A 20,686-nucleotide genomic window follows, 5' to 3' on the forward strand; every position below is an offset into this window, starting at 1 on the left:
TCTCATCCTCCAGTCTCTTTGAATTCTTCTTTCCAATAACAGAGGGCGCTCACAACCTCTCCAGGAAGCCCTTGTTGCTGTAGAGACACACCGCAGGTGACTGATGCTGGTGGCTCTGACAGGAAGAGTGGCTGAGGACTCCTGGGGGTGGTGGCAGCACTCGGGGCAGAGGAAAGCTTGGCTTCTGAGCTGTGAGCTTCTATCTGAGCAGGAGCAGATCCTCAAAGGACAAAGAGACACCTGAAATGCCATCATCCTGCTTCCCTAGCCAGAGCTTCCTGCAAACTCACCCGCAGAAAGGAGGGGAATCCCTGGCCGTAGTAGCCGACGGCAAAGTAGTCTGGCTTGGGCCTGAGGATTTTCATGATGTTCTCATAAAATTTTGCCTGCTGGATCTGGAAGAAGAAAACACAGGCTGTGACAACACAGTTGCGCATCCAAGGTACCTTCCACCCAAAGAGGCCACAGTCAAGACCGACAGGCCGCGTGCACAGAATGGTGCACCTTCGGCTGTGTCTGTAATCTAATAGGACAGCTCTGTGCAGAGCAAGCCAGGTCCTGTGCTCCACCTGCGCTCATTTATTTACCTGCATCTCCTCACCACTATCCCACAAGTCCCTCCAGGTTGCAGGTTCCCTCCAGGAAGCACAGAACCAAGTTCAGGCAGCTACTTCCCGGGGACCCACCATGGTGATCATGCTCACACTCCGCCCACACTTGGTGTTTGCTTGTGAGGATACACAAATGGATGAGTGTCTCTGGATGCAGATGGTCTTCCTGTGTATGCGCACTTGACATATTTCATCAATCCCAAGAGGTGTGCATTTCTTATATATTGACATCTCCAAAACCATCTTACCCTACACTTCATGGCATCTTACAATGGCTGTTAGCCCTATAGAAACCCTGATGCGGTCTACATGCCTACAGGTGCACACACGTGCACACACGTGCACACCTCAAAATCAGTGGTAATTTCAACTTGACGTGTGGATCTAGTCAGGAGCCTGGGTGACCCGGGCTCTGTGCAGGGATGTGTATCATAGGTGTGTGTGTGTGTGTGTTTGTGCATGAAGGCAAGTGTCTGGAAGGCACGCATTCTTCCATGTCCACAAACACCTATGCAGATATGCCCATGGGGCAGGTATTAAGGGTCTCCCAGTGCAAGCACCTGTGTGTGTACTTGCGACATAGCTTACGTGTCTTAGAGCAGCTAACAGCTTAGTTGTTTTTAACCAGCTCTTCACACCTGCACCCTCCACTCAAAGAAAGCTATCACTCCTCTTGACATTCAGACTCTCGTTTTATCCTTTTCTGGAAACACCTAGACTGGCTTGTCTCAGTGGACTGGAAGAGGCCCTGAAGTCCTGGCACTTGGGCATCCAGGAAATTTGTGGGGTGTGGACAGGACAGGGAGCAGGTGAGTGCTCTGCCTTTTCCCTGCAGAGGCCAACTCCCCGCCATGTCTTGGCTTCTGCGGCACAGGCAGGACAGTCTGGCTCCTCCACTTTCTACTCCCTACCAAGTCCTGGGCCTTGACATGCTTCTGGGAAAAGCCAGTTGGGGAGCATTTTAATGTGATTTATCTGCTCATCAAAAAGCACAAATAAGTGTTTTTATTTAATTGGTTTAGTGATTTGTGGGAGTTTTTTGCAAATGTAGCAGTGTTGAACATGTTCGCAGCAGCAGCAGCTGCCCCAGTGCTACACAGGTACTTAACGCTCCATCGAAACAACGGGAAGAGACACTCGGCCCAGCCTCACTCAGGCCCCACCTCCATTCTTCTTCTGTTTTCCTAACCCGCCTGGCCTCCCGCCTCCTCCTCTGCAACATCTGTGGGGAGAGGAGGTCGTGAGCAGCCTCCAGGGCAGTCAGCCTACCCCAGGGCCAGGGCGCCTTACCAGGTTCTGGCTGAGCAGCTCGTAGTCGAAGATCTCCATCTCGTACTGTTCAGCCAGCTCCTTGCACAGACTGATGGCCTCTTCCCACATCTATGGAAGGTCACAGGAGCAAGGTTATGGGGACCCCAACTTTCTGGAGCCTTGGCTGAGGGAGGGACTTGAGCTCTGCTGTGTCCCTGAGACTGAGCTGTAGCCTCACCCAGACCTGCTCCCCTCGCGGAGGGAGCCGGGGGCTTTCTGGCAAGAATGACCTTTCCCTGGCCTCTCATTCTAGTTTCTTGATGAATAATGGAGTAGGCTAATTACTTTTCCCATGCTCTCTGCTTCTTCTAACCACCCTGAGAGGAACTAACAGGCCCCTCATGGCCAGGTGAGAATGGAGGCTCAGGGAGGCAAGAGCCTGCCCCAGTCAAGAGCCTGCCCAGTAGCAGAGACGGCATGCCAGCCTGGGGCTTTCACTCCAACTCCACTCCTCCTGTGATACCCCAGCAGGGTGCAGGCTGGGCAGGGGTATGTTGGCCCCACCTTCCAAAGAGAAGGGAGTAAGTGACCTGAGCCAGAGAGCTTCTGGAGATGGAGTTTAGACCAGACCTTGGTTGCCCTGATGTCCAGTCCTGGGGTCTTCCCTGTCTGGCTTCATGGTGGGAGTGAGTAGCAGGTAGAGGCAGAGGGAGAGGTGATTTCAGAGTATTAAAAAATGATTAAAATTACATTGTAGGACATCTTCCCCATCTTCAAAAATAATTTCTCTGCTCTGTTTTAGGTGAGAAGCCAAGAGTACCCACCATCTTAGACTAAAGGAGGCCTTGAACCTCTGCAGACAGGCAGGGGGAAGTGCAGGGTGGGCTGCAATTCAGTTTAAAATAGAAAATGCCTCTCAGTGAAGATGCTGGAGGAGGCTGGGGAGGAGAGAGGGCCGTTGCCAAAACGCAGTGTGAGCTTTGTAGCAGAAGTGCTCTCTCTGCAACCACATATGCAATAAAACCAAGGGCCGCATGGAGGAGCCCGGCTGTAAACCACGGATAGCTTAGTGAGCCCCATAAAATGCATAAAGTGCCAGGAGGAACCAAGTCTACAGGCTTTGCCCAGAATAAGAAGGTTGGGGAAATGTCCCTCACTGAGCGAGGGCTGTTTGGCTCAAGTGCGGGTCTTCACCAACTTCCCACCTAATACAGTTGGGGAGAAGAAACTCCTCATGTGTTAAGATCACCAAGAGACCATGGAAGGAGAGATGGCAGGAAGTCAGATCCCTGGATTTCCTCCCAGGTCCCCTGGGGCCTCTGATGGTCACTGATCTCTTTGAGCCTCAGACATTCACTACTGAGCTGCTGTTGCTGGGTTCTGGGGGTGGTTCATGGGCATTGCATCCGCAGACATGGAGCAGATGTGAGGATGGACAAGATGCAATCTCTACCCTCACGGAACATCAGTGATTGTAACGGTTGTATTTTGAGGGGGTACAGGAGTCCGTCAGGTTATGGGAAGATGGACATGTGGAGTGGAGAACCATTGTGTGTGTCTATAGCAATGGGTCTCCCCGGGAAGTGTGGAGAAAGAAAACTGAATGGGGTGCTAAGGAGTTTAGGCTTCATTGTAGAAGCATCCACAGAAGTGGTCTTCAGGCTGAGCTGTCTCCATCTGCTGCCTCCTCTCTGCTCCCAAATGCTTTGGCACCACCTCTTCCCTTGCCCTCTCCCCCATTTTGCACAACACAAAGGGCACCATGCAAACATTATAATGGCTGGCATGCGTCCGTGAGCTTGGCATGCTCGGCACAGGGCAGACTGCACTGAATGCCTTGAGGAGGACACAGCCCTACAGGTCCTTCTGGGTCTTTCCCATCCTGGCTGACTTAACCAGCCAATAAACAAACCAGAAACTTTACTTTGACACTCAGTGGGGCAGGAGGTTCAAGGGATGGCAGAGTCTCTGCCCTCAAGAGGCTTAGCATTGTAAATTATGAGATGGTCTTCTCAACTGCCCAGTGCTGGGGGATTTATAAGCCCTTCTGCAGACATTACCTCATTCTATCTTTCCAGGACGGTGGGGAGATCAGACCAAGACAGATGCAATGAACTGCAGCAGCAGGACAGACCAAAATTAAGTGTTAAATGGTGTCCTGGTGAACCGGAGGAGACCTTGCAGCCCAGAGGAGAGGCAGGGCTGTGGGTAAGCAGGAGGCTTGAGAGAGGCTTGGGAAAGGAAGTGGCAGAGCCAGGTAACAATGATGATCATGGAAATGTACTAGATACACCATGTACAGTTCCTAAGCTAGACATTCTGTGCGGATCTTGTCACCTCATTTCCACCCTACAACCAGGGAATTGGTCCTATTAGTATTTTACTATGATGGATGGAAAACGGGAATCATGCAGAGGCCAAGAAAACTGTAGGGGGTAGAGAAGCAAGGAATGAAACCCTGGAGTCTGGCTCCAGAGGTGAGGGCTCAGCTGCTAGGCCACAACCCCTGTGGGATGATGGGAGCCTCTGGGATACTGCTGCCTAACCAGCCACTGGAAGCTGGAGCTGGGCAGTAGCTGGTTTGCCCAATTCCTGGCCAAACCCAACCAAGAATCTTTGCGGGCTGCAGACCCACACTGGCGCCATCATGCTATCTACCTACTCAGTCCACTCAATTGCCCTGGATAAAGTCCTTGGTCCCTGTGTGTGTCAGGTTCTGTTCTTGCCACTGGCAATTTATCAGTGGACAAGGCAGGGTCCTTCTGTCATGGCATTCTGAATTGGGGAGCCAGACAATAAACAAGAGAAACAAAATAAATGTGGTGGTGTCCGAGGGTGGGAGTGCTTTGAAGAAGCAGTAACGGTGACCCAAGGCAGGGCAATGCTGCTCTGCTTGGAGGTGGCCGGGGAAGACCCCCTTTGAGGATGCCACACCCAAAGCAAAGCCCTGAGTGGTGGCAGGAGCCAGCCTTCCAGTGGGAAGGGGGAGGAGAAATGCTCCTAGCTGGGAAGGGCCAGTGCCAGGGCTCTGAGGCCAAGGAGCTTGGCATGGAGCAGGTGAGAAGAGAGCTCCCAGGAGGGAGGCAGAGAGGAGGCAGCCAAGGCCCAGCTCACAGAGGCCCTGTGGATCATGGGAAGGACTGAGTGATGCATTCTAAGTGGAATGGGGAAGTCGCTGAATCTCCCCCAATGAGACAGGCGAATGGCACAATCCAATACTTGTCTCATGATAGGATCATGCCATGTTTTCTGAGTGGAGGATGATCCACAGAGTGGGAGGGGAGGCAGGGACTTTGCTTAGGATCCATCATAGTAGCCAAGAGAGTGATGCTGATACTTGTAAGGGAAGGTTTCAAGTGGAGATGGAGAGAAGATGGAAAGAAGGGATCAGATTTAGGATTTGCAGGGAGAGCTATCCATTCCTGAGGATGGATAGGTTGTAGGGTTTAGGAGAGAACTGTCCTTCCCAGTGGCCAGGGTCCCCACAGAGAGGGGAGGGGCAGGAGCAGATTACCTTTCCTTTGTCAAAGTAACCTATGATGGTCTCATAGAGTGTCTCCTTCAGCTGCCGGTGGGTCTGGGGATGCTGCTGGCCTGTTTGCATGACCTGTGATGCACACTGCTCATCTGACCACTGTGGAGAGAGAACGCAGGGAGTCACCCAGGGCCAAGGGACTGCCACAGCCAGTTGTCTTCCCAGGATTGAAGGGCAGAAAACACCCTCCCCACACTGTGTTCTTTCCTTCTTTCCTCTTCTCCCAAACCCAGCTCACTTTTGAAAATTCAAGGTCCCCCAGGGGAGGCTGCCCTCTTTTGTGACATGAGTACCAGGATGCTTGGAGGTTTCTCTTTAGCACCCATGTCCCAGAACACATACTGATGAGGAGAGAGCTGAGGTCCTGCAGACCCTGTGCGGCTCCCTGTGGCTCTGGGTCTCAGTGGTCAGTCCGGCAGATGCCGGTCTGCCATTTCCCTTTGTAAAGCACTTCCTGATTTTTGCTGAGTGGTGCTTAATTTGCTCCATTGGCTCACTCTATGTAGCTTGCAGGGACTCTCTAGACCCTGATGAGGTGCCATCCCAGCTCTTCCAAAGCCAATGAAGATCATCTGACTTCATCCAGCTATTGCAAAATTTTCAAGAGAATGAAAGCGATTCAGTAAGCACACTAATGGTTTATGGCTGATAGCAGGATGCTATATAACACTGCAAAATATATCTTGGGGGGTTATATTTGCTAAATGTAAAGGTCATTAAAACCTTATGTGATCAGGGGAAGTAGGGCAGAAAAGTATCTTGCCAGGTCAATATTTTGGGACCACTGATCAAAACAAAATGCATCTGGCTGTTTTTCCTTTTTTTTTTTTTTTTTTTTTGAACTCTTCAACATGTTAGGGCCCCACGTGGCTCCCAGCCTGGACCCCCATCATCCAAAGGGACAGCACCTTGAGAAGCCAGGTGTGAAGGAGCAGTGTGTAGGCAGCCTCTGTGTAATTGTCACAGTCCAGGTGAAGGTCACGGAGTTTGTACAGGTACCTGTTTGGGGAAAAATACACCAAATTCCAGGAGCAGTGAGAAGGAGGTGTTGATAGGGACAGGAAGGAGTGTACATCTGTAGGTCACAAGAGAGCCTTCATAATGACAGCAGCTAGCTTTTGCTGGGCACCAGGCCCAGATGCCTTGGATCACTCATTCCTCATGAAAAGCCCACAAGATGGTTTCACTGGGACTCCCATTTCCAGATGATAAAGCCACAGCCTGGAGAATGGGGACCATCCCAGCCAGCATTCATTCAGCTTGATATTGAAAGATACGGCCAATGCAATATGACAAGTCAGGGAAATAAAGGCAGGAGAGAGAGAAGGGGTGGGGAGAACTTGTCAGAAGGCCTGGGCTGACAAACAGAAATGTGGGTCATCACCTCCCCTCAACCACTGTCGGCCTGCTGGGGTGGTAACAGGCCCCAACGACTAGAAAGGAAAGCTCCTACTCCCTCTTCTGTTCTCTGAGTATAAAAAAAAAGTGTAAAAGGAGGGAGGCCAGGGGCTGGAGAATGGACATTAACACAGAGGCCCTGAGCTGTCGATGGGGAGAACCCACCATTCAATCCTATGTCCTGTCCTTTTGCAAAGTGACATTCCAGGTCCTGAACCCTGGGATGGCAATTTATTGATGGGTATTGGAGACAGAAGCAAAGGAAGAAGGTTTGGTAAGTTCTTAGATAACTGACCCACAACAGGCATCAATGGGCAGCCAATGAACTTCTCTGTGCCTCAGTTTGCCCACCTGCAAGATGGCAACTCTCACCAGAGAGCCGTTCAATGTAAAGGGCCAAGCAGATCATGAGTAGCACATAAAAGGCTCCATAAGTGACAGCTAGCATTGCTGCTAATAAAGGCAAGTATGCATGGAAAGTGATTAGCTTGTAGCTGGCACTGAGTGCTGACAGCTGCTATCTATTATCATTGTGAACCTCATTCTTCTACAAAACATTCCCACCTGCCGCTGCTGGAAGCAGAAGTCAGAGCCCAAGAACCACTGCTTTGGTGACTTGCATGACATTAGGAACATTTATTAAAACCCAACTTTTAGTAATTGGGTGAAGGAAAGAAGCTTGATTCTTCCTCCAGGAGGAGAGGTGCTGCAGCCATTGTGGTGGGATTTCACCCAGAGCCACCACCTCATTCAGGGGAACATGGGCTTCCAGCATCTGCATCAGTGCAGGTCCCTGTGCTGAGGTCCAGGTTCCTAGTGGAAGAAAGGCTTTCTGCACAGACCTCAGCAAGGAGCTGCTGACATTCAATGTCTCTGGCCACATAAAATGTAGCTGCTGGGCTGAATGTCAGCTGCCCGACCTCTGGTTAGGGACAGTCAAAGGTCTGGAGGAGAAGACAGTCATCTCGTAATTGTTTGATAGCTAGTGAACCAGGCCACCCAGGGCCCTGTGGCTCATTCCCTTGTTCACCCAGTAGAGCTGCACTGAGCACCCAGGCTATACCAGGTCATTTGAAATCAGAGGTAGCAAAAATGGACCCTGTTCTTACATTTGGGATTCAGAGCCTAAAAGATTTAGATGTGAATCAATTTATCAAATGAATACTTGAGAAATACAGCTGTGATAAATATTGCCAAGGTGAGATCTATGGACTGAGAGTGATATTTATTTGGGGCGGGGAGCGGAGAGAAAGGGATTCTAGAGAGGGCTCTGGCCCGCTAGGTGAGCTGGGCTCTGGAGGGGAAGGGCATAAGAGGGACAACCTCCCAGGCAGAAGGATCCACCATCAAGTAAGCACATTATTACCAGTAGCCTATCCATCCATCCCAGCAACGATGTGCAGGCGAGAAGTCTGAGCCTAGTTAGCAACCCAGAGCCAGAGACAGGCAGAAGTAGGTTCCAGCCCAGCTATTTCCAGTCTGTCCACACTCCTCCCCATAATGTTCTGTGGTGAAGCTGTGTGTGACCTCCAGATAGAGCTGGGAATTTGGAAACACCTGTGTGCACACATGGGTTAATCTTGCTATATCTCTTTCTATTGATTATTGATCCCTTAGACCCTTAGAAGGCTGTATCTAACACTGGGATGGGGGCATGGCCCAAGGGAGAGGTTTTCTGCTATGGTCAACTCCTGCATTGGCCAAGGCTCCCTCTCCGTTTTTTAATGAATCCCAGGGTTTGGTCTTCTGTTACAGAACCCAAGGGAGGATCTCAATGAGCTCACTAGGATATCAGGTCAAATACCTCCAGATGCTTGAGTGAGGTAGGCGGGATATAGAACCACAGGGAGAGATAGTCTCATGACCCTGGGGCTGGCTCCTGCCATGTCTAAAAGGGTCATCACCACCCATCACATGAGAGCTGTCAGATGGGATGAGGCCCCAGTGTGGCCAAACCCTCTGAGATTTTTAGAAGAAGGAAATTGTGATTTTTATGTAGAATCTCTAGATTTGGCAACGAATTAAAAATTGTTTTAAAATACGATGCCTGCCAAATGGAACAGGTTTTCAGACTATCCCCTGTTTGTGATGTCTGGTTTGGGCAAATATGGCTTTCTTAGATAGGCCCCAAGTCTCCAAGGCTTGCAGAGGTCTGGGATCTGCCATCTGTGCTTCTAAAATGGGAGGCAGAGGAGAGAGGATGGAAGGAGAGACCATATGCCAGGCGCGTCACCTAGAGTACCTTGTCTCATCCTCCAAACAGAAGGTGCAATGGAAACACGCTGCAGATGGGCAAGCCTCAACCAATTCCCGGGACGATTTGTCCAACATAACAGAGAAAACAGGGAGAAGATCCTGAGTTCTCCAGTCCCCAAGCGTAGTGCTACCACAGTGTCATGTCTAATGATGTTATAAATGACCCAAGCTCAGGACAACCTATAGAATTCTAATTATTTTTTTCCCCTCAAATGAAAGTTCCTACTTCTGGAATAACATTAAACTAAGAACCTAAAAATATCTTCAGTAAGAGCAGACTGAGTTTAGTCTTGAAGTCTCTTCCCTTTGACTGAATATGTCAAAGGGCTTAAAAATACCTGGCTCCTTAACCTTCTGATTGATTCCACCACAGGGGCTCCTGAATCCTAAGGATATGCACAGAGGTATATGTCCTAGAATTCTGTTGTTGTGCTGTTTGTTAGAGAAAAAGTTGGAAGCAACCTAAATGTTCAACAAATAGAACTGGTTATATAAATTATAGTCTGTTTCGGAAAGGAAATTTAATAGTTTCATTAAAAATGATCTTGAAATACATCTGTTGACATGGAATTCTTGTCAAGTTAAAAAAAAGAGCAAATAATAAATCATTAGTAATTCCAGTTTTGCAAAAAGTAATGTTTGCCTAGAATTTGATATATGCATAAACATAGAAAGATCTGGAAGTATGTACGGGTTATGGGGACTTATTTCATTGCTTTGTTTTGCTTGTCTGTATTTTTATGAGTTTATTTGGTTTCGGTAAAAAGTCTATATTATTTTTGTAATGAGCAAAAAATAACAATAAAAAAACTTTGCAGAAAAATATGAGATTCTGAGAAAAAAAATTGGCAGAGAACTTCTTAGCTCCAGGCTAATGTCCCTAAAACCCTTCATGATATATTAAAACAAGTATCTCTTAAAGGCCTAGAAGGAAGCAGGCATTGTGCAACTCTGTACTTCTCCCCTTTGGAACCGGGATGGCCAATGGCTGTACAGTTTTCCGGACCAACCTGGGCTTCATACACCAACCAGTAACAAATGAAAACAGCTCACAGCTTGCCCACAGGAGAGGGAGGAGCAGGGCCACAGACAGGTGGGAGAGCTGCGAGTGGCTTATGGGGAAGAATCGACAGAGACGGGTCTGGGGAATTGATAGGCATCAGAACATGAGGGGTCTGAATGCCAAGAGGAAAAAGGTCAAACTCTATCCTGAAGGTAGCGGGGAACCATCAGGGGATGTCAGCAGGAGAGCAGCACAGCAGGCTGAATTTAGAAAATAAGAATCTTACCTTATGTACATCTCTTCCCGGTTGTTATCTTTGTAGAAATTCTGGATGGAGAAGAAAAACAGCCATGAGCAAGGCTGTGGGGGTAGAGGGTGTCGCGACGAGGATGAGAGAGAGGTCGCTGTTTACTGTCAGGGCACCCTGAGATAGGAGTGAGAAGTCTACTCTGCTGAATGCATCCTACAGTCTCACTGGGAGAATCTGTTTTGAAAGCCACTTCTCTGAATATAGAGGGACAAAGGAAATGTCTCAGCCATAATACGTAAGGAGATGCAGTTGAGCTGTCTCCTGGGCTGAGTGGTGTGCTTCCATGGCAGGGCCAGTCTGTTTTGATAAAGTCCACTTTGAAGGGCAGCCCAGCTTCATCTTTCAATGCTCAGGCCTGTGGTCGCAAGGACCTGAGTTGGAAAGATAGTAGGAACATCCCGGCAATAGTAATAGATCATAACCCCTGAGAACACAGAACTCTCCAGAGCTGTGATGGGATTCCACAGCCCAAAGCATTTACACTTGGCCAGACTTAGGAAGCTGGTCCCTATTCCAGCCCAGGAGCCATTTGGACTGGTAGTTGTCCTGGGCTCCCATGCCTGAGATCCTAATCCTGTGACATCTTTATACAAGTCCTTACAGATCGGAACCAGGAGGTCCTGATCCAGTCTGAGAGCCACACGGGGGCAAACTCTGGTTTAATCCTTAGCTCTCCTCACACTAGGCACCTCTCCCCCATCCTACCCTGATCCTTGACGCCACATTTAAGTCCCACGCCCAAACTTAGTAAGGTCTGACTGCTGGAGGAACTGCCCGCCCTAAGCTTTCTCCCTGGTCCTAGTCGGGCTGCTAAAGGTCAATTTCTTCAACCTGCTTCTCTTGCTCCTTAGAAAGAAACCCTCAGTTCCTGGAAAGGCCCTCCTCCTGCTCTTTCTATAAGTGGGGCCTGGTGGAGTCCTCAGCGCTGAATGCCTTTCTGCTGTAGTCAGAGTTTTTAAACTCCCTTCAGCATTGGGAACATCAATGGCAATATCTAAGCTGCTGCAAGAGAGGCCCTGTGGACTAAGGGGAGGCCACACAACAGAACTGGGGGAACTGGACTTGTCTTTGGAGAGCACTAGGGGTGGCGGGGACTGATATGATGAAAACCATGTGGGCCTTGGCCAGCTTTGTTCATTTAAAGCATTTTAAGTCCAGCCAATATGGGGGAAGGAAGCACTACAACTGCTGCCACCCCCTCCTGAGCCAATCACCCAGCATAGGAGGGAGGCTGTCAGGAGCTGGCCTCCTGCAAGAGAAGGGTCAAGAGCCTTAGCTGCTCTGGCTGGTTGGTCGATGGTAGTCTCTAAGTTCTAGTTATTAGTGCTCTCCATCCTGCCAGAGGAAGGAAGCCAGCACACACAGAACAGTTCCCCAGGGGCAGGACCCATGAACACCCTGCTGCTTTTCCTCCACATAACATAAGCGAACCAAGACTGGAGAGCATCTCTGCAGTGGTCTATTTCATTAATCACCAGGGTAAAGACAACCTTGAGCTGTGTACCTCTGAAACTCACATTGTCCACCAGTCTCCATCGCCATCTTCCTACCTTGGAATGTATTAAAGGCTAATGGGGCGCTCATTATTCCCATTTCACATATAAGGAAAGCGAGGCACAGACAGACCTTAAGACGCAGAGCTACCAGGTGGTAGAGCAAGGGTGCTGTCCCTCATCTGTCTGATTTCTGAAGCTGTTATCGCCACCTCCCTATCAGGAACAGGAGTGAGACACAAAGCTAAGCGCCCCCCCACCACACCCCGATTATGGACAGACATGGACAGTGGAGACACCCGCCAGGCCACGTACCAGCAGGTTGACAGTACAGCTCATGCGGTTGTCTTTGCTCTCGTCGGTCATCACACCCCGGTAATCCAGCAGCTTCTCCAGGAGCCCTTTGACCAGGTTCACAAAGTTCTCCACTGACTTGGCAATGGTGGGGTGCTCTGCGGCACACTCCATCAGGCTGCGGGCAGAGACAAGTGGTGAGCTCATGGACAGGGGACAGACTATGGTGGGTGGAGGGTAGCCCAAGCCAAAGGGTCCTGCCAGTCCAAACTCCCCTGGTTTGTGAATGGTTCCTTTTGCTCATTTGTATATGTATTTACTCATACAGTATAGTAAGTGTCTACTTTTCTACTGATAAAATGGGGGAAAAGATTAAAGTAAAAAAAATTTCAATGTGTGCATGGTGGGGGAGAGGCGACAGTCACTTTCACACACTCACATTGGAAGTATGCAGGGCCCCTGGTTGAATGGCGATTTCCACACTGTCTGTCAACACTGAACGCTCGCATCCCTGGACCCAGCAACTCTACTTCAGGGAATCTGCTCTGAGGAATATTCCCAGCAGTACGCCAGGATATATTTATAGCACTTATAATTGCAGCTGATACTGAAATAGTTGGAACCAGCTTCAATGTCCATCAATGAGAAAATGGTTAAATAAATTAAGGTATATTCACAGAATGTGATTCTATGAAGTCATTAAAAGGAATTAGAGAGATCAATCTGTTTTGATATTAACAGCTCTATAAAATATATAGTTAAGTGAGTCAAGTTGCTGAATGATTTTTAAAAAAAATTTAACTAATGGGCATAGCACTGAGTCCTAGTGTTTTTCTTAACATCTCACAGATATTAGCTTGTCTGACCCCCCATCACAGTTTAATGAGATGAGACTGACAGATGAAGAAACAAAGGCATGGGGAGGTCAACTAACTTGTCCAAGGTCACACCATTGGTAAACAGTCGGGTTCCGGGGTCCTGTGTCTCAACCACCCGACACCATGCATGTGCTAACCACATGGTGGAGCATGACACGTGGTCAGGAAGGACAAACACCAAGTGCTCAGCCATGGTAGCTTCTCTGAGGGGTCAAAGTTGAACAGAGGAGAAAACCTTTTTTCAATTTAAATATGGGTATATTATTTGAAAAAAAAATCTGCATTATAATATTAATATAAATTTTTTAAATGAAAATACAAAATGTGATGTTCCTAAGCCTCTCCCAGCAGACACTGCGAGGCATGTGTGGTGGGGAGAAAGACGTCAATCTGGGAAGACTGTGTCTACCCCCAGGCGGCCTGCAGGGTAGAAAGGGAAAGACGGATGAATTGGAACTCTGATGAATAACCACTTCTTTTTAATCACTTTTTTGGTGCCAGATGCTACATGAGTCCCTTTTTCATTAGAAATCCTCATAGAAATTCTGACAAGTAAAAATTGTTTCCTCCATTTTGCAGATGAGGAAATCGAGGCTCAGGAGGGCTAAAAGACCTTCCCCATGCTACACTGGAAGTAACTTTGAGTGATGACCTTTGGAATCAAGCCAATTGCTGTTCAATTTGGGGAGAGTGTTTCCGAGAAAGAAGCATGGTGGCCTGTCCCTGGGCGTCTCTGCTGGATAGGCAGCACCTGACTCTGTGACTGTTTCCAGCTGGGCTCCCCATGTAGTGCAAGTCCCAAGAGCTCTTAGGAGGCCAAGGTGAGAGGAACCAGGAATCTGCACGTGATTTCTTCCCACCAGGGAGCGCAACAGGCTGCAAGGAGGTGGTGTCTGAAACTGTGGCGGGGCTCAGACAAATCCATCTTAGTGCTGGGAGAAGCACCTGCTGCCTGCCTGTCCATGAGCGGTGCAAATGGCCCTGTGATTTACACCTGTCTGGCTCAGCCGCAGCTGTGCCTGCTCCCTTCTGGAGCAGCCACTTCCAGCCCAGCTCCCGACCCCAAGGACAACACAACTACAAAGAAGTTTCTTCCCAGAGTTTGCTGTGGGATTTCTCATGGCCTCCCAGGCATCTCAGGGCCTCAGACGAGGGCCTCAGGCAGCACCGTAGGGTCTCTTAACTCAGGGGATTTCAACCTGCAGGCAACATGGAGAATCACTGGTGCTTTCAAACTTCAGTGTGATGGAAATCACCCGAGCATCATCCAAGAGATTCTAATTTACCAGGTCTGGATTGGGACCTGGGAGCCTGACTTGCTAACTAGCTCCCAGGTGACACCAATCCTGCTGCTTCAGGGATCATGCTTTGTGAAGCAAGGTTTTTAGAAGAATAAGATCTTGGCTGTTTTTACTTTCTCTCTGTTTTTATGCATGAGGCAAGAAGGCTGCTAATATAGTCTAGGGCTGGTAAGATGGTGGGGAGACAGGAATCACCCATCCATCACCCATCCATATATTCCACATGTACCATTCTGGACACCAGGGACTGCTACATTGTTAAGACCCTGACCTTCATGAGATACTAGTGCAGGAGGGGACACACACACAGAGATAAGTTACTGTGGGCTGTGACACTACCGCTTACTGAGTGCTTCTGTGTTCTGAGAATGGTGCTAAGCCCGTTTCACTGATTATCCTGTTTAATATCCACAAAAGCTCTTCAGCATTACTGTAACCTCCAAGTCCTGATGTTGATCCTGACACACAGCTGTGACTTACTTGGAGTCCCATGGTAGAGTGGGAGTGGCAGTGAGAAAACTTGGGAATCCTGGGCTCAGGAGGATAGCTCCTCACTCAGTGGAAGGAGGGGTGCACACTTGCCCCCCACCTCTGCTACTGCTTGGGGTCAGCAAGCTCAGGCATCCCTTGGGCTGCTGCCAGCTCAGGCGTCCCTGGGACTCGCCTGCATTCAGCCTGGGGGCCCCCACCTTCTGTCAGGGCTGTGGAACTGGACTTTGAGTCAATACTTTAGGAAGTACGCATGGAGTGCCTCTTGGGTGACAGCTGCTTTTCCACTGAGCTGGTTTGGGTAGGCTCTAGGCCCAGAACACACACTGTGTCTCCTTCAGCCTCCCAGCTCCCTCAGTACTTCTAAGAACATCCCCAGGCTTGCAATCAAGTAGCAGGTGCTGTGGAGTAAGTGTGAGAAGCCCCTGAAGCTCAGGAATGTTGAGAGGTGACATGATTAGATTATGAAGTTGTAACCTAACCAGTAGGTACATCCACTTGGTGGATTAATCACGTGATTGGGTGGCAACTGTAGGCAGGCAGGACTGGACGAAGTAGGTCACTGGGGGATGTCTTGGAGATCCCATTTTGTTCCTGCCCCACCCCCTCGGTTTCCTGGCTGCCATGGCCTGAGCAGCTTCCCTCTGCCATGCCCTTCTGCCATGATGTCCCTCATCACCTTGGACTTAGAGCAGTGGAGTTGCCCACCATGAACTCCTCCTCTGAAACCATGAGCCCCCCAATAAACTTTTTCTCCTCTAAGTTGTTCTCATCAGGTAATTGATCCCAGAGATGAAAAGCTAATACAGCAGGGGTGTGTCTTATGACTCCATCCACTGTGGGACTCATGATTTAAGACAGCTGTGGATTAATGAGATCAGGCTCTAGAAAAGCCCTGCAGGTAGGAGGACTGGGGTGCTGTGTGGGGTTGTACAGCTTGTGTACTACACAAGAGCATGAGGACTGAAATTCAGCCTCATTCCATGTCCAAGTCTTGCACCTGGATGTATGGCTGCAGCTGCCACAGGACTGTTCTAGTTACAAAGACACCATCTCATTGCCAAGCTCTGTACTTGCCCAGAGGGGACCCTACATACCTATGGAGTCCCTGAACAAGGGACGGGGAGGAAGGACTGAGGAGCTGGAAAAGATGAATGGGCTATGACATCCAATGGCCACATTGCTGCCCATCTGAATGACAATAATGATAAGACTCCAGGAGCACCTAGTAGATGTCAGGAACTACGGTAATAAATTAAGACGAAAAGGAAGAAAAATAGCAACCATGCTAAGTACTTGACACAACTCCTCATTCAGTCCCAACACAAGCTTCAAGAGGTGACTAATATTTCCAACTCCAGTTCACAGTTGAGAAAACTGAGGCTCAGAGAGGTCAAAGGAAGGAGGTGGGACTCTGCCCACTGGGCCTTCTGAGGAGGCTGGGTTGGGCTTGATTAGTTTTGCATAAAAATCATTCACACCTTGTCTCAGAAGGAAAATAATGAGCTGACTTTAATTTCCTCGACCTCTAAGGGCTCCTTTTATAAATAACCACTCAGGAAGGATCTGAAAACCCTGCTGATAGTCTGAAGATTGCTGCGGAGCCCATCCGCTTATAAAAATGGAAATTGCCAGCACCATACATGGTTCCGTTCCTGGTCAATATTTAGATTTTCCTTTTTAGAGCTTAAAGATAATCACTGACTCAGGCAAAACCCTGTTTCTGTCCCTGAATGATCACTCTCAATATTCACTTGGCGGGGGCAGACGGTGGCTCCTCCCAGCGAACCTGGTTTGTATTCTAGGTATTCAGGAGGGCTGAGCACAGTGACAGGAAGGGACAGGGGACAGCTGAGCCTCTGCTACCTAGGGTTCCATTCTGTCCACTGGGCTCAGATGGGCTGGGCAGGCTGGAAGTGTCATTGCAGGGCTCAGAGCTGAGTCTTTAGCTGGATGTGGTTGCTAAATATTCAGAAAGGACTGGAGAAAGAATTCAAAAGCAGAGCATCCCTCAAATCATAGAGTACACAGTTGGGGGAAATTTGGTCTGTCTGGCCACATTCCTAAGCCTTGGGAGAGGCCTCTCCAGGGCAGGGGGGCAATTACCAAGCAGCCAAAGACAGAAACTGGGAGTCAGGCCGAGGAGTTGAAGTACATTTATTAAGCATGTACCTGCTGGGCGCCAGATGCTTTTTGATTACTCAGTCTTCAAAATAACCACAGGAGCTTATTATTTCTCATTTTAGAAATGGGGATACTGAGGCCAGAGAGGTTGTATGATTTGCCCAAAGCCATGCAGCTGCAAAGTAGGGAGCCAGGATTCAAGTCCAATGTCTTTCTCCAAAGATGTGAAAGTGGCCAATAAGCACATAGCAAGATGCTGCACATCATTAGATTTTAGGAAATGCAAATAAAATCCACAATGAACTATCAATTCACACTCACTAGCAAGGCCATGACCAACAAGACAGGCATCAGCAAGTGTTAACACGGTTGTGGGGAACAGGAGCCCTCCTGCTTTGCTGGTGAGACTGTATTTGGTGCTGCTACTTTGGAAAAGAGTTGGTGGTATCTCAAAAGGTTAAATGTCTCTATATTTCCACAAGACCCAGCAATTCCTCTCTAAGGTACAAAACAAGAAAATTGTTAACATATGTCCACGCAAAACTGGCACATGGACCAGATATGGAGGCACAAACCTGCAATCCTAGCAACTCGGGAGGCTGAGGCAGGAGGATTACAAGGTCAAAACCAGCCTCAGCAACTATGCCAGGCCCCGTCTCAAAAAACAAAAGCGCTGGGGATGTGGCTCCATGGTTAAGTGCCCCTGGGTTCAATTCCCAGTACCCAAAGCAAAAACAACCCCCGCCCCCAAAAGACCCAAACTTGCATGTGAATGCTCACGGTATAGTCAGTCCTAATTAACAGTCAAGACTGTGGAAATGGCCTAAATATCCATCAGCTGATTAATGAACAGACAAAATTAGTAAACAGACAGTGAATTCTTATTTGGCAGTAAAAATAAATTTTGCACTCATGCTCGCTATGTGGATGAGCTTTGAAAGCATTATGCTACGTGGAAGAAGTTGGTCATGAAGGGCAATGGATTGTATGATTCTATTTATATGAAATACACAGAATCAGTGAGTCCATAGGGATAGGAAGCAGAGCACGGGATGAATGGGGCTAAGGGAGATGGAGGAGTTGTGTGTGTGTGTGTGTGTGTGTGTGTGTGTGTGTGTGTGTGTGTGTATGGGGATGTGGCTAAGAGTACCTGTTTCTTTTTTTCAGCAAAAAAAAAAAAATGATCTGCAATTGACTATGGTGATGGTGGCACAGCTCTGTGAAAATGTCAAAGGTCCATGAATTCTTTGCTTTGGGTAGATTATATGGCTTGTGAATTATATTTCAATAAAGCCGTAAAAACAAAACCACGTCCTGACTCCTAGTCTGGTGGTCTTGGGCACAGTACCACCCACTGCCTGCCCCAGGCCTGCTGGAGCACAGAAGTCCGGTCCACCAGGTTCAAGTCCCTGCTGTCCACTCCACTAGCTGTTCCCAGCTTGCTGGGACAATACGTTTGCTCCCTGAGCCTCAGAGGCCACCTCTGTGACATGGGGATCCAGGAGAGCATACCGAAGCCGGGGAGGCATGAGAGAGAGCACACTTGGCACAATACCGTGCCCCAGGGGCGCTCAGTAAATGCGGATCTCATCAAATCAATATCACAAATTTCATTGTCACAAATTTCATTGTCACAAATTTCAAAGGAAAAGAGCAATCGTTATTCCGCAGTTCAGACCCAGCCTGGACATTTTGGCATTGATGGATTATTTCTTTCTTTTTGACACAGCAAACCTTTTTTCTATCTGGCCCATTATGTCAACATCAAAGAAATGTCCAATGCAGAGAGAAACGTGAAGCTCCTTCCCCAAAGGCGTCTCCTGGTCCCCACAAGCCCTAGACTGGTCTCTAGGGGCGACGGCCACGTGGGGACCCTGGAGCTTGCCCGCAGCCCCTGGCCCGTGTGGCCTGCACTCACATGGACTCCAGCAGCTGCACATACTGCTCGTCGCCTCGGCCCCCTTCCACCTCGTGGTCCAGCTTGAGGATGATCTCATTTTCAAACTGAGGACGGAGAGAACAGAGGCAGCATTAGATAGCTGAGCACTGAAATGATTCCGACCAGACTGGTGGTGGGATACCCTGATGACCCAGACCTCAGGGAGCATCTCTTAGCTCCCAGGGCAACTGCTGGGATCTGGGAAGCAAAATGGACCAAGATGCCATGCCTGCCCCTGGAGTGTCTGGAGGGTGAGGGGAGCAAGGGCTGGTGAGTGCTAGGGCAGAGATGGAGTATGTGCACGGGGTATGGGTGTGGGTGAGGGTGCGTGCACATGTGTGAAGGCTTCCCACAGACCATGTCATTCGGGCTTGTTTTCCAAAGTTAGGTAGAAATTTTGCTGGAAGGTGAAAAGGGAAAGGGAATTCCAAAGCATGTGCAAAGGCCCAGAGATATGTGACAGCTGCATCTTCAAGCATAGCACCCTTCAGGTGCACCTATCATTTCTGCTTGCCTATCATTCCTTTCTCTAGCTTGTGATCACCCTGGTCCTGAGATGGGCTGATGACCCCTCCCTGGTGCCAAGTGTGGATATCCAATGCAGGCCTGCTTATGTGCAGGGCTAAGAAAGAAATCGGGCCAAACCAATGAGAGTCCAGTCTGAGGCTTTGTTGGAACTCTTAGCAAGAGACTCTCTACTCAACCGGAAGATGGAGGTGGTAAGCCTGAGGCTCTCAAAGATGACAATAATGAAGAGTCTGCCTGCAAATCACACTCCTGCAGAGGAAAGCAGGGAGGAAGTGCTAAGACACAGGGACCCGAGACCAATTTTGAGCATCTGGATTCAGCCATACCTGAAGTTTTCCCAATTACACGAAATGAGGTATATATACATATATATATATATATATATGCAAATTATTATTATTATTATTTTTTTTTATGTGTGTGTGTGTGTGTGTTGGGGGGTGTTATCAGGCAGTCTAATTGGCGTTTTGTTACCTGCAACCAAAAAAAATTTTTTTTTGCAAAATACAAGTAAGACATGGAGCAGATGCTAGGCTTCAGAGTCAAGACCAGTGACAAGGGTGGTGGCCAGAGATCAGATGTCACTGAGTGAGCAGAAAGCCAGTGTTCTCTAGTTCCACCAAATTCTGTTGCATTAAAGCCAAAGGATGTTTTGTGTCTCTAGAATGAACTTGAAGAAGCATTTCACACAGTGAGGCTCATGGATTATTTAATGTCATCCTGAAGGCTCACGCCGCGTCTCTTCTATAGGCGTGTGAACCAAAATGGTTTGTGCTGTTTCAGTAGCATACCCTGAAGGGTCCATACGGATCACAAAGGCCCCTTCTCCCTGACTCACCATTAAAAAGGAAACCAGCACCTGGAGAGGGGAAGGGGTCCCTTGGCAAAGTTACTGAGACCTCGGGAGGCCTTGGGGACTCCTGGCTCCTAACTCAGCCTCTTCACACTCAGTCTTCATACCACTCTGTGAGGCCTGAGGTCAAGGGTCACCTTTAAAGGTGATAATGCATGACGAGCAGCCAGCCCTGGCTGGCACAGCCTCCAGTAAGTGTCAGTTATGATTACCGATGCAGTAGAGGCTCTGAGAGTTTAAGTGACTTGTCTAAAGTCTCAGAAGGATGGCAGGGACCTTTGGCAGCTCTTTCCAGCACATAAAGGATGGAGTCCAGTCAAGTTAAAGTCTTTACTGGCAGGAACCAGATTCACTCTCTCCTCAGGTCTGCATCTCACCTGTGAGGCCGTGTTCCTAACTTTTGTGGGTGACGGGTCCACAGAA

The 20,686-nt window shown here is 48.8% G+C and overlaps 1 protein-coding gene across 1 annotated transcript in view; it reads right to left on the reverse strand.

Moving 5' to 3' along the window:
• Nucleotides 1-20,686, reverse strand: part of DOCK2 (dedicator of cytokinesis 2) — a 400,926-nt gene that overhangs the window by 44,237 nt on the left and 336,003 nt on the right. The window contains exons 34-40 of the mRNA XM_081269393.1: nt 18,862-18,947; nt 12,173-12,329; nt 10,341-10,381; nt 6,306-6,396; nt 5,377-5,496; nt 1,902-1,991; nt 291-395 (exon numbers count right to left, since the gene is read on the reverse strand). Coding sequence (XP_081125519.1) covers nt 291-395; nt 1,902-1,991; nt 5,377-5,496; nt 6,306-6,396; nt 10,341-10,381; nt 12,173-12,329; nt 18,862-18,947 — 690 coding nt within the window. The remainder of the gene's footprint in view (nt 1-290; nt 396-1,901; nt 1,992-5,376; nt 5,497-6,305; nt 6,397-10,340; nt 10,382-12,172; nt 12,330-18,861; nt 18,948-20,686) is intronic.

This window comes from Spermophilus citellus (assembly GCF_964194105.1).
Source record: "Spermophilus citellus genome assembly, chromosome: 1".
Taxonomy (NCBI): Eukaryota; Metazoa; Chordata; class Mammalia; order Rodentia; family Sciuridae; genus Spermophilus; species Spermophilus citellus.